The sequence below is a fragment of the Amphimedon queenslandica genome, unplaced genomic scaffold, assembly GCF_000090795.2.
Source record: "Amphimedon queenslandica unplaced genomic scaffold, v1.1 AMPQUscaffold_13385, whole genome shotgun sequence".
NCBI lineage: Eukaryota > Metazoa > Porifera > Demospongiae > Haplosclerida > Niphatidae > Amphimedon > Amphimedon queenslandica.
This window is the reverse complement of record NW_003546379.1, coordinates 36,583-50,743: the sequence shown is the minus strand read 5'-3', so window position 1 is coordinate 50,743 and position 14,161 is coordinate 36,583. Positions and strand designations below refer to the sequence as shown.

Below are 14,161 nucleotides of genomic sequence, written 5' to 3'. Positions count from 1 at the left end.
GTGACACGTTTCAGTACTCCCAGTCCCAGTCCCAGTAGAGATGCTGAAGCTAAGCATTCCTCTATTCTCTAAGATGCAGCATGAATTTGGTTTGTCATGCTGCGCATTAATTTAAAAATTTTCTTCCTTGCAGTTCATCATTTTTATCTGATAGGCAGGTTAATTATTATCTGATAGGCAGGTTAATTATTGGGTTAAGTTGAACTGAAATGATTAGACTTTGACTCTTAACCGTTGGCATTCTTGTCACTAACATACATGCAGTATGCATCAACTATATAAGATTTATATCAACCATTTCAGTGAATCATCTAGACTTTAAAACTAGTATGAAGTTCTTTGCATCGTGTATTCTCAATCATTCCATCTACATATTTTTGAACCTAATCCACAGTTTTGACCAATATTTCTAGTTGTGCAATCTCTTAACATGTTTCTCCTGGAAACATTCTAAAGACCTACATTCATCTATTGCTCCATCAAAATATTAATTTTAAAGATGTGTATAAACAATACTATCAAATTACTACAAAAGATATTCATAATCTTATAGGAATTAAAACTAAACTATAAACACTCTAGGAAACAATAATTCATAAGTATCTAGGAAAAGCAGCAAAATAAAATAACAATAACATCCTATCAATATCAATAAACTATGTCTAATTTTCCTTTTTGATCAGTCGTACAAACCATTTAGATGGCTTTTTAATCACGTTATCAAATGCTGCCTTGAATGCATCAGCAACAGTTTCACCAAAACCTCTTCTGACGGTCTCAACAGTAATATCCTTAACAAATGAATGCTGGATGTCAATATGTTGGTTTACAAGAGTATTGACTCGATCAGGCCTAGGAGATGATGATGGGGATGGAGTTGGAGAAGGTAGTGGGGATGGCTTCAGAGAATGTAGTTGGGATAAACCTATATAACCCTCACTTCGAGAAGTGTGCAATGGAAGAGGTGATGCATCTTTAGTTACCATCATAGTCGGTGGCTCTGGTAGACATGTCCTTTGTGAAGATGGTTTTGGAGCTGGTTTAGGTGGTTGAGATGGTCTAGGTGATGGAGGGAAAAACTTTGTAGTTGATGGTGGAGATGGTTGTGGAGAAGGTACTGGGGATGGTTGTGGAGATGGCTGTGGAGAAGGTATTGGAGATGGTAGTGGAGAAGGCAGTGGGGATGGTCGTGTCTTTCTATAGGGAGCTCCTGGCTTTAAGGCATCCATTGGAATTGTAGGCATTCCATAGTCACTCTATTGCAAGTATTAATTGAAACACAACACAAGGTTATTGAATGCATTTACCTCTTTTCTTTTTGAACGAACTGGTTTTGGTGGAGGTTCAGGCTATAATAATTAAGAATACAGAATGATATGTGCAATAAATTTGTGTTATATGCATGTAGTACCTTTATTAATGGGACTGAAAGACGGAGTGGTTTGCCCCGTGTAATTGAATCGCCTTTATTCAACTATATACAATCATAATATTAATTATTGGTTACTTGTCTATACAGATATCTACCTGTGAATGCTCAGGATTTGTAGCAACTCTTGTCCTAGGTATTGGAGTAATTTTACTCTACAAAGCAACAATAACAATTTTTGAATAAAATAGTGGCACTATATAAAGTACTTCTTCCGTGTCTTTTGCCTGATCTTGCTGTGCTTGATGGCTCTATATTTGCACCAAAAGTATATCTACAATCATTAATAATCAAGCTTACTGGTCGAGGACTTCGAGGAGGTCTTTTTGGAGGTCTCGTAAATTCTGGACTTTCCTATATATAAATGAAAATGCATAATTCTTATTATTATTATTATAAAACCATTTTCTCATTTGATTCCTGCTGACGAGCAACATTAAGAGCAGCCTCAAATCTTCCAATTCTCTCCAGTTCCTGTTAAATAAATGCAAAGTAATTGCAATTATAAAACATTATTACTTCTTTAACATCTGTTTTTTCTTCTTCTGGTGGAATAACCTATTTTTGATGAGTATAATTATCAAAATAATTGAGATAATAAAAAAAATATTGATGTTACTTACTTCAGAGGGCTCTTCTGTATCATCATCATCATCATCATCATCACTTCCCTCATCATCACTTTCATCTTTAGTAACCATACGATCACTGTTTAACTGAAGGAAAAGACGTGTTTCTTTAACTCGTAAGCAACATGCTTTCCATAATTCATTAAACCAGTTGTCACGGTCAGGAAGACGAAGAGGCTCCTTGTTTTTTCGAGTTTTTTTGTTGTCTCCAGCTGGCACAACAGGAATTTTTGTAGCAATCTTTTTACTCACTCCAACTTCATCGATGAGGAAATTTTGAAGCTCTTCCTTCCATAATTCTAACCGTCTTTCAAACCTCCTCTTTCCTAACTCTTGCCATCCTTTGTCATCGGCTTCATCTGGTTCTTCTTCATCAGCATCTCTGTCATCTTTTCTGGTGACATCTTCTCTGTTAGCAAAAGTGAGGATAAAAACGGAATATTTCCAGAAACCTTCTCCAAAAGCCTTTGTTAGCTCGACCATAGCATTCTTGTCATCATCAGTTAGTCGAGTGTTACTCATCTTAGTGCAGTAGAGGACTAAACTCAGCTCTTGGCATGTTTCTCTCATTCCTTGTATGTATTTCTCTTCATTTGCTGTGCGATCTTGTAAGCCAGGAGAATCAAAGACTTTGATCGGCACACCTTTGATGATTTCTGAATACATTTCAACTTGTGTTGTACATCTCTTGGCACCAGCTCCTTCAACAGCAACATGAGCACCAAGAATACCATTAATGAGTGAAGATTTTCCTTGACCTGTCTTCCCACTAACAAGTATCCTTAATCCTCTTTGATGGGCCCAGGCTTTCCTTAGTAATGATTCAAGAGCTTTGCTTGCATCTCTTTCCAAATCAAACAAATATTGAGATGTATTAACAATGGCTTTTCCAAAAGCACCAGCTGTCCTTTTGACCCTGCAGTTTAGGAAAAATTATACAGAATTATACTGTCTATGATCATTTCAAAAATTACCATCCAGCAGATTTCTTAGACTGAGGTTGTTCTTGCTCTGCCATGACTCCAAACCACAAAATTTGTTTTAATATGATTATAAGTTTGGAGTGTTTTTATAAAGTGCAAACCCATGTAATTAGATTCACAAGTTATTGGTTTAAATTCTTAGAATATAAACAGTTTGTCTTTCAGATATGATTACGTTTAACATGCCTCACACTGATACATCAAAGGCCCACATATCTCTTTATAAATAAAACATTGCAAGTACATATAATCATTATTCAAAACACAAATTAAGTTAGTCTAAGACTGTAATAATTTTTGTTATTATGACACTGATTTAGTGTTTAAATCAATTTGCAATCAATTCATCTAAATGTATATGGCATAGCCAAAGTCTGTGAATTTTAGTGACATGCATGTAGGTGCATGCATAAACATTGCCCAAAATACTAGCTATACAAATACAAACTCCAGTCAAAAATTGTACTAGATACATACAATCAGCTACTGATGCACTGCATATGTAAATAGCATGTTGTGTTTGCCTATAGTATAAAGTGCATATAGTGCTCTATGTCAGTGCTTCATAATTATTTCAAAATATTATTTTAAACAATTTTTTTGACAAAAAATCAACAATTTCACTATAAGCCTAACACACAAAAATTAGCAGCAAAATAAGTTCACACAAACGGTTCAATAGCAGCAGCAAAAAAAAAGAAAAATCAGTTACTAATAATTAAGTTCGGCGTGGCATATAACGAGACCTCAGTGGCTCAGTCCGGCCTCTCCTAGATCTAAACTGTATTGAATCAGGGCTAGGCCTATTGAACAATGCTTCATTTTCCCTCCTTCTCTGCTGCCCTGCATCCTCATTGTCAGAGATACCCCCATAATAATGATTAGTCTCCAATCGATTCTCCTCTTCAATGTCGTTCATGAAATTATTAAATGTCTCGTCTTCATTCTTATCATCATCAGGGCCAATTTTGCACCTCCTTCTGCATCTAAACACATTTCTTATTATGAAATATATAGAGTATAAAGTGAAGTACACCAGGGGGATAAATATTAGAATGACCTGAGAGTAGAAAGTAACTTTTGAGAGTGGGATATTGACAGCTTGCTGATGGCGACTGTAAAGAGAGAGGACATTAACTACAGCAAGGATAGAAAACATTCCCATGTCAAGGAAATTATACTTCATTTCCCTATATGGTTGAAGGGTGCCAACTAGAAGGATTGCCAGTGTACATACAATTTGCTGGTATATGTATTGCTTTGTCCAATCAAAGCCAAGAGCATATGTTCCAATGAGTATAAGCTTTAAGAAGAAATAGAAAGCAGCAAAATAGCGTCTGTCATCCTTGAAGCAATGGTGGAAGGAATTGAGGAAATGATAGAATAAATCACTGGGCTCCAACCAACGAAATTTTTTGGTTTGATCGAGAAAAGTATAGCATCGCCGAGTAGAATAGAAAAACAATATCAGAGGCAACAGGATACACCAGAGGACAGCCACTACAGAAATGAGTAGATAGGGGATGTGATCAGGTGATCCATAATCCACATCACCATCAAGATAAGCAACAAATTTAGATCGCTTTGCAGTGTCATACACAAGTGGATTTGGGTAAAGAATATAGCATGCAGTAACAGCAAACTTGACATAGGAAAGAATAAAGAAAGTTGCCAATGCATCCATTAATGAGCGATCTATATTAAGATACCTCATGCAGCGAGCAGTGCACCAATGAATTGGTCAAAAAAGGCACACAACAAAACGATAGTTTTTGTTATATAACCACACCAAGAATACAATCAGGACTATGATAACTAGAGGATAAGCTGCAGCTATATATTTTAGAGTCATGATTTGCAAAGCACCAAATTTTGGGCTTAAACAGAACAACCAGCCATCATAATCAATTGCATTAAAAAAATCAAGGTTCCATATACCATAAAGGAAGATATAGGCTTGCTTAATGCCTGGAGCGACTTTGGTAATAGTTTCATAATTAATCTGTTCATCAGCATCAACACTAAATGTGCTTGAGATAATCTGAGAAAAGAAAATGAACGCGTTTGCTGGGCCTGAGGTAACTGAAACATTGAAAATAATAACGACTATCATAAGAAGTGTGATTGGAACATACTCAAACAACAGGTAAAATATCCAAGTGTAAGAGTAATAATGCTTATGAGAGCCAATGTCAATACATTTGTATTTTAACGAATTAACAGCAGTACAATAATTATGCTTACACTTTGCACAAAGGGTACCAGTCCTGTTCAACCCACCACAAAGAAACGAGTCCAATTGTGTCTCATTTTCAGGAAGATGAATGTAATTCTGATGAACTACACGACTTCCATTTATAGTGGTAATGTTCCAGGGACAGAAATAACACTCACCAACATAATAACGACTATCGGCATCATCTATTTTACCAATCCAGTACCCAAACTGTATGTCAGCTGAGAAATTGCTATAAATGTTAACAAATGGAAGATTGCCACGTTTGCATGGTTCTCCATACTGTTCATTAGAAAAACCAGGTGGGCAAGCAGTGAAACTAAGATTCACGGTTGTTGCCATTACACGAGGTATTACAGTACCCAAGTCTATAATCTTACTAGTTATATTATAGGGTAGTGCTTCATTAGTGACATACCTTGTTTCATTTTTCTTGGTTTCATTGTTCCAAGTAGTATACATGTATACTACAGAATCCTGGCTAATTCTATTCTGTCGATCATCTAACATCATGACAGCATCCAATTTTGTAGGTTTTCCAGGCACAACAGATATATTGTACTGCTCATATTTTCCACACTGTGTACCATCTGTTTTATTAGAATAATAAGCAGGTGAAGTAGCAATAAGATTAGTACTGTTAGTACTGTTACATTCGCTATTATAGTTCCATATCTTTGTTTTGTTATTCCAACAAAAGACAGTTAGATATTCCTTTTTAGTGTTGTTGTAAAGGCTACCGTATGACTTACCACCCCACAGACATCCAAGGAGCGATGTGGCATAAATAGCATCACCAGAAAACCCAGCCTTGTTGCCATCAAAATTAAACGTGACATTCCAATCAGTAGGATCTGCACTTGTATTATAATATCGAATAAAACAGTTACGTGATGAAATCAATTGATAATCCCCAACACTCTGCCAAGAAATGGCACCACCATGTAAAGTAGCACTGTTATTATGGAAAATAGTACTACATTTGCCTCCAAACAAAAGGAATGCTTTGCTAAATAATGTCACTGCTCCTCCAGACAAGCCTTCATTACCTTCAAATAGGTGCGAGAGTTATTTCTGAACTCTACGGTGGCATCTAAAGCAACAAGAGCAGAACCAATGTTGCCTGAAAAGTTATTATTTCCAGTGAAGTTGAGAGGCACAGAGTCAGTGTATACTGCACCAATACCAGTGGGAGTACCATAGTATTTAGTATATTTGATAGTGTTATTGACAAATGTAGACTCCTCAAAATAGGGTGAGACTACAAGAGAGCCATCACTAAAACCTTTAATGTTCCAAAGTGAGAGATCTATTGCTGAGCCGAGCCTAGCAATGTTCTTATTCCAAGTGCAATTGTAAAAGAAAAGATCGTTGCTACTGGACCTATTTCTGTATGTTGGAAAAGTGAAAAACGAGAGTCCTCCTCCAAAATAAGCATGGTTTTTATGAAATGTAACGTTAATAAATCTCACTTTATTCTTAATAACGTGGTCATGAAACGATGCAAATTGGACTCTTACTCCACCGCCTCCAGTTCCAGCATAATTACAAGAATCAAAAAAGCACCTGTTCCGATAAAAATAACAATTTGTAATGTTCACCTCGTTCTCTTTACTGGTGTCCTGAAATTCAATCAGCATAGCTCTACCCCAGACAGCCTTGTTATGGATAAAAGTACAATTATCCACAAGGATCCTAGAGTTCGTAATATTACCTTTGTGTAGCAGAGATAGTCCAGCACCTCGACCTAGTGCCACATTAGTATTAGCATGAGGGACAATGAAGGAATCCCCATTAAAATTGCTGGTATTTGCTTCGTTATCAGAAAAATTACATAATCGGAAGGTAAACGAGCCCCCGTTTGAATAAGTCGAGTTAAAAGAATTTCCAGATTTTTCACTGCAACTGGGATCACCAGGAATACAGTATATATATTCCACGGCCACTCCACCTCCTCCAGGCTTGTCTTCTACTGGTCTGTTGTAAGTGAAATTAGAATTGGATATGAAATTGTTACCAATAGTGCTGTAGAACACAACACCAGTCCCAGTACTATTAGTGACTACGACACCATCGAAAGTGACGTCACGACAAAATATAAAGAAGAGGGTTATGTTAGTGTAGAGGTATGAAGTGCCATTGCTTTCGAAGTTACTGAAATCACTACTTGTGGTGACATGTGAAGAACCACAGTGATTAAATGTAACGTCACAAAAACTCAAATTCTGCGAATGATCAAATGACAGACCAGTGTTATTACCTATGCACTCGATGTATGCTCTATTCCCATTTAAAGAGGAGGATATCCTGATGTTAGTTCCATCATAAAAGCTGTAGTTGTTTCTTAGCTCGTGGGGTACGTCAGGAGCGAGGAGATAATGGACGGAAGAGACGCTTGACGACGTCCCATTTAGGGCATAATCTAAAGTTGCACAAGGCTCCTCGCCACTGAGACAATCTTCAGTGTCATTACCAGACTCGCCATTAACTTCTATCTGTAGTATTTCACCAGCTACAGCAGCTATGAGTACTCGTGCTACTGTTAATGCTAACAGCAATTTAGCCATAGCCTAGTGGATAATAACAATATAAAATGGCATTAATAAAGAGGAGTCAGTCTTACCATAGAAAATAATGTCTTTACAGAACTCCGAGCCGAACTCAAAATTGAACAATCAACGCATGACAATGAGCTTAGTCTCGCGTAGCCAGCCTAATAATAATATGAGCTATGGCCACTCCCAAAAACCACACTAAAAATCTTTTTTATCCATTCTTATCTTTACAATTGGTACAAACAATTAAAAAACAATTATATGTATCTATGTGCAAACTGCAAATCAGTGCTGCAAAAAGTTTGATCACTGTTACGTTTTTTCGTATTTTTACAAAATTCAGTCTTCTGAGAAATGTTAGCTGAAATACATTAGACCCTTGTCTCCAATGACCTGTATTTTAAAGATTATTATTGCTTTAAAATGTTTTCACTTACCTGAGGCACATTACGATACTCTGATAGAGTCCCTCCACCTATGGTAATAGTATAACATTGCAGTGACTCTAAAAGTACTTGTCCTAACAATTTAATTATCTAAATAAAAAGTAAGAAACATGGAATGAAAATAAAGAATAAGATTAAAAAGCATCTCTTCCAATACCCTCACTTCTATTTTGCCCACTCAAAAGAATACATGAGTTTTATAGTTTTATATACATGCATAAATGAAAAACAGTTTTGATAGAATATATATGGTTATCATTTACAGCTAGGCGAGGCATAAATGGGGCTAAAAACTGGTGGGGCCTCTATACAAAACAGGGCTAAAACAATGGAGTTATCATAGTAATTGTATAGCTATTGTAACTACTAAATCTTATCATATCACAATGTAAGTAATTTGATATCTATACTTTTACAGGGCCATATTATGTGCCTAAAGCCCGACATACACAGGGCAACATGTTGAATGCAACATCAAGCAACATGATGTATTCAACATGTAGCACACTGTTGAACAAAAGGGGAAACATGTTACTTGCTATTTTAATAATAATTATTATTATGAATAAAAGGCTGAAGTTATTATTGCATTCCTTATGTGTTGCCTAGTTACCTTTGATGTTTTGAAGCAACATGTTGCTTGAAGTTGAAATTTTTCAACTTGAAGCAACATGTTGCTTGGAAGTTGCATGCAACAAATTTGCTATTATACACGAGGCAACATATTGAATACAACATGTTGCTTCAATGTTGCATTCAACATGTTGCCCCGTGTATGTTGGGCTTAATTTGGCTCTCTATAGTATTATCAAGAGTGGATAATTATTATTATCCACTCTTGGTATTATGCATACACAAATTAACAGTATAATAAACATTATCTACCATACTTGCCCCAATTAACAGACCCTCCTAACTATTGCACCTCTACATGGCTTCCACAATAAAAAATTTCCATTGAGTGCACCTCCTTGTCAAGACAATTATTTTTGAGAGGAGCATTGAAATTAGCAAGTCCCATTGCTTACAGGTGTATTGCGTACTTAGCTATACACCTCTCTAAACAAGCACCTCTTGGAGCATTTCTTAATTGTTCCTATCTAAACAATGCACCACCTGAGACATGTAATTATTATCAAGAGATGTGTTAATTGGGGCGAGTACATACTTCCGTATAAGTGGTTTTTTTCAAGGGAATTATATTTTGCGAATTCTGCTAAAATTCCAATTCGCAGATTTAAATTTCACAAAATCTACCACATGCGTCATGCAGTACTGCATTAAATTGATTTTCGTGGATTTTATTTCGCAAATCGGGAAGGAATCCGCAAAATCCATGAAATTTGCAATTCTTGAATAAACCTGCTTATACGGTATATAGCCCATTAAGCTAATATGATCAGAGGTTATTGAGTTGAGGGCCAGAAAAGATACATGTTTTTAAGAACTAAAATTTTGGTCTAATACATAAGTACCAAGCTTACTGCTATCATAACAGTAACAACAATGAATGCAGCAACATTAGGGTCTAAAATAAGGTCCCAATATTATTTTTGATGAGCAAGTTTGCTCTCCACAAAAACAATCACTGATAAGTGCATGTTATTGGGGCAAGCCTGAGCAAGTGCCACTCAGATAACCCTCTTCTGATCGCATTTTTGCACATATACACCAATTGTACTCATCCCGTGGTCTTTTTTCTAAAAATTGACTCTGAAAATTACTCCCTAATTTTCATTACATTTTCAGATTCAAATTGATGTCCTTAAGCTACGTAGAAAGTTTGAGCACATTCTGACAAGTATTTTTCAAGTTACATGTATGAGCAATTTAAAAAATGGGCCAATTTTTGAAAAAATGGCCATTATATAGCCCATGGTTTTTTTCAAAAAATCGCTCCAAAATTACCCTCAATTTTTATTACATTTTCTGATACACATTGATGTCCTTATGCTATGTACAAAGTTTGAGTTAATTCCGACAAATAATTTTCGAGTTATAAGCATTTTAAAAATCAAGCAAATTAAAAAAAATAGCAAAGGCTATACTATAGCCCATGGTTTTTCTGAAAATTGGATCCAAAATCACCCCCAATTTTTATTACATTTTCTGATACACATTGATGTTTTTATGATATGTAGAAAGTTTTGAGTTGATTCCAACAAATTATTTTTGAGTTATGAACATCTTTAAAATGAGATAATTTTGAAAAAAAGCAATGGCCTATGGACTTCCAATATAGTACCATGGTCTTTGGTCATGTACTGTACATGTTAGTCTGGTCCCGCCCTTTCGCTACCTGCGGAGAAAGGGTCTGGAGACACTCACAATAAAAATGTTTGCTTCATGCAAAGAAATCCATGTCCTAATCAAATTGCTTGAACCATGTGTAGGACAAGTAGTCGTGTGACCGAAGAGCTCTGTTTAAGATAAGAGAAGAATGAGGACCAAATAAAGGCTGGAAGGAGCCTGTAACACTCCCTGGACTTCTTTCTCAAGGTTTAAGAGCAGCATTATTATGCTGCTTACTACAACGACGCCATGGCACTTATGACGTAATCATACTGTCACGTGTTTACAATAAAACGTCATCAATAAAAAGTAAATATTATCATGCTCTGTGAAGAGCTGCTGCTCTCAAATCTGCAAGAGATGTCCAAGAGACTCAGTCCTTGTCTTCTTTTAGCTGCAAAGCATCTCTTTCAGCTGTTTTGACTGATCTGGTCTTCTCTGTTACATAATGTAGAGCCAACCACGTGGTCTTCTTTGCACACATTTTTACCATGAGTGTCTCCAGACCCTTCCTCCACAGCTAGCGAAAGGGCGGGGCGAGACTATGTACATGTATTTCATCAAACTAAAATTTTAAAAATTATGCATTTTTATTATATTTTCTGATGCTTAAGTACAAGTTTTTTTACAACTGATAAGAAAATTGGATACACACACACACACACACACTTAATTAATACATTAATGAAGTGACGTCTAATTAGATTAATTAAATATTAAAGAACAATAAAAGGTATTACCTTTAATTTGATAATCTATGGCTGACTATCAGATCAGTGGCCATGTTAGCTACCACTACTTGAGTGCCTTTGCAGCTCGCTTTCCAGGTCCCTCGCTTTGATCGTTTCACAATGGCCATAATTGATGGGTGTGGTAGTAGATTAAGGTGGGGCTTTGTAGGTGTGGCTTTAAATAAACTAATTAATGTAGTCACGTGGAAACATGTGTTCAATTTCAAATAAATGGACTTTAGATTTCATTTCTTGTGTTGTAAGTGATTTAATGTAAATTCATTCATAATATTCTCCTTACTATCATTAGGATGTCACCTCCCAAGGAATTGAGGCCTCATAACAGCTCATCCAGTCATTAGGGAATCAGGTTAGAGCTACAAGCATACATGTAGGTTTTTACTAGTCACATTTTATTAGAGAACAAACTTTGATTTATGTATTGGGCTGTACGTATATAAGATGACTTTAACTTTATGCTTCACAAATTGCAATAAATGAAGTTCTTGCTTCTTTTGACATCATTGTGTCTTGTCAATGAATATTATTAAGTCAAACTGCCATGTTGTGAGATAGATGTACAGAGCTCAATATTAAAAGTTAATTTGCCAATTTTCCTATAAATTAAAAGTTTTTGAATTGCACATAAATGTTTGTCCTATATATAATTGTACTTACTATGCTTTATTTGGTTTTTGCTTCAAAATTAGTGATAATTATTGATGATTGGTTCGCTTTGCTATGCTGTATTGTTATAGTTGTGTTTGATATTGATACATGCATTGGGCTGTGCAATGTTACTTTAAATTTTGTATTTTTGATGTGAATGCTCAATTGTCAGTGCAATATCTCTGTATGTGTACACTTATAAGTGGTATAGAGTTTGTCCTGGTACTTTACCTAGCTCTATGTGTTAAATGTGTGGACATGTCAAGTAATTTGTTGACAAGTTGCCTTCTGTGGTGGAGGAAACATGGATGCATATTTTAGTGAACAGCTCTCCTTGTACACTTTTGCCTGGACACTCATAAGAGAAATATACTTTTAGTTTTAAATACAAAGACTTAATCAATGGTCAAGGCTGTAATTCTCTTGAACAAACTCATGGTCTTCTCTGCTGATTGTTGTATAGTGACTTTGAAAACTTATAGTATTAATTAAAATTGAAGACTCTGTGCCAATCAAGGCTTGGCAATGGTCTTAATGGAGATTGTTTTATTAGATATTGAAGTATAGGCCTTTTTTGCCACTGTGTACTGTTATTACTGTTAGCTGAATAAGCTGGTTTTATTGCTTCAACATGACATAAATTTGAAGACATCTACTTGATCTCATTAAGTGGAAGATAATGCTTAGCACTACAAAATATTGTTACAATACTACATGTGTGTGTGTATATAGTATGCGATTGTACAGTCAATTGGACTCATTTAGTAAGGTCCAAGTATCCAACACTGTTTGATAGTAGTCTATCAATATCTGTCAATGTTGGTCTCTAATTAGGATCCCTCTCCCAACACTTTAGCATTGTCTTCTGATATCTATAAGCATGATGATTATACTAATAATGCAACTCATTAATGTATTCCTTACATATCATCATTGCATGCTGAATTTGAAGGTGCTTCAAGTCTATATCCATCAGATATCATAGTCTTAACATATGTTGGTGAAAACCCACCATAAGATGTCTTCCCTCCATTAAACACTTCTCATACTTTTAGCATTGTATATCATTATAACTACACTGACCTTACCTCTAAACTTCTAGGCCACTGTTCATTGAGAAGATGAGCTGCTGGTTCAAGGAGATCGGGTCTAAACTGAAGCTCTAGTACTTCATAGCTGTCGACGTAAGCTAGCCCATAGATATTAGAGTAAATGAAATTACTTTTACTCTATTAAATTGATAATAGAGTAAATTCATTTACTCTATTATCTATGGCTAGCCATATAGGAATAGCCACACCTATTTAGTCTCTTTAGAGACTCTGGGAGAGGCATTTTATAACTATGGTTTATTATAGTCATGCCACCATGAGAATTTATTACAAAAATTGTATAAATAGATCTAATAATCATATATCTAGATAGTTATGGATTTTAAAGTCAAACTACCTCTGTATTTTGTTTCAACTCTTTGTATACAAAAAACTGTAAAATATAGTGATTAAAGTCTATTGTAATATCACTTTGATGTAAACTAACATTTCTAGTGGCTTCAAATCTTTCAGTGCTGCTTGTCTTAGCTTCCTAAAAGGTAAAGAGTGACACAAATTAAAATCATAATTCAATATATATATATAGACCTAAGTCTACTTTTGATCAAGACTTTTACCTGATATTCATTTCTATGCTTTTTAAGCAGTTCATACTCAGTGGTACCTCTAGATCTAGACCCAATTTCTCCAAGATGTAGAATTAATTTATTTCCTTTTTTCTCTCAATACATTCCTCCCAAAAATCATCAAACCAATTTTTACGATCGGGCAAGGTAATATACTTGGGATTCTTGTGTGTCTCCTTGTTATCACCAACTGGTACAACTGACAGGAATGTTGCATACAATTTTTGGTGTTACTTTAAGTTCTTCCACTAAAAAACTTTGAAGCTCTTTTTTCCATAATTCCAACCGTCTTGTAAATCTTCTTTTTTCTAATTCTTTCCATCCCTCCTCATCATCTTCATCTGGTTCTTCCTCGTCAGCATCTCTGTCATCTTTTCTTGCAACATTTTCAAGGTTAGCAAAAGTGAGGACAAACACAGAATAGTTCCAAAAACTTTCTCCAAAAGCTTTTGTTAGCTTAACCATAGCATTCTTGTCATCATCAGTTAGTTGAGTGTTAATCATCTTAGTGCA

At 35.5% G+C, this 14,161-nt stretch overlaps 2 protein-coding genes and 1 long non-coding RNA gene across 3 annotated transcripts in view; all 3 read right to left on the bottom strand.

The window, feature by feature from the left end:
• Positions 1 to 487: 487 nt before the first annotated feature.
• LOC109582410 (actin cytoskeleton-regulatory complex protein pan1-like) lies at positions 488 to 3,097 on the bottom strand. The gene is made up of 10 exons (XM_019997096.1): positions 3,033 to 3,097; positions 2,053 to 2,974; positions 1,949 to 1,987; positions 1,832 to 1,903; positions 1,730 to 1,783; positions 1,639 to 1,680; positions 1,528 to 1,584; positions 1,412 to 1,474; positions 1,308 to 1,349; positions 488 to 1,256 (listed from the first exon to the last, which is right to left on the bottom strand). Exons 1-10 carry the CDS (start codon positions 3,074 to 3,076, stop codon positions 663 to 665), a joined length of 1,929 nt encoding a protein of 642 aa, XP_019852655.1. The 5' UTR covers positions 3,077 to 3,097; the 3' UTR covers positions 488 to 662.
• A 5,062-nt stretch (positions 3,098 to 8,159) lies between these two features.
• Positions 8,160 to 11,442, bottom strand: LOC109582411 (uncharacterized). The gene is made up of 3 exons (XR_002185085.1): positions 11,311 to 11,442; positions 8,270 to 8,368; positions 8,160 to 8,225 (listed from the first exon to the last, which is right to left on the bottom strand). It is a non-coding gene; the product is annotated as an uncharacterized LOC109582411 (long non-coding RNA).
• A 1,601-nt stretch (positions 11,443 to 13,043) lies between these two features.
• The window catches only part of LOC109582393 (uncharacterized), a 1,857-nt gene continuing 739 nt past the window's right edge, over positions 13,044 to 14,161 (bottom strand). Inside the window, exons 3-5 of the mRNA XM_019997071.1 lie at positions 13,853 to 14,034; positions 13,510 to 13,554; positions 13,044 to 13,199 (exon numbers count right to left, since the gene is read on the bottom strand). Coding sequence (XP_019852630.1) covers positions 13,044 to 13,199; positions 13,510 to 13,554; positions 13,853 to 14,034 — 383 coding nt within the window. The remainder of the gene's footprint in view (positions 13,200 to 13,509; positions 13,555 to 13,852; positions 14,035 to 14,161) is intronic.

Bases quoted from the DNA above. Each gene is read 5' to 3' on its own strand.
- LOC109582410 (XM_019997096.1), bottom strand. From the start codon at position 3,076: ATGGCAGAGCAAGAACAACCTCAGTCTAAGAAATCTGCTGGATG. The intron at 2,975-3,032 runs GTAATTTTTGAA...CCTAAACTGCAG, and splicing joins TCTAAGAAATCTGCTGGATG to GGTCAAAAGGACAGCTGGTG. The intron at 1,988-2,052 runs GTAAGTAACATC...CATCAAAAATAG, and splicing joins ATACAGAAGAGCCCTCTGAA to GTTATTCCACCAGAAGAAGA.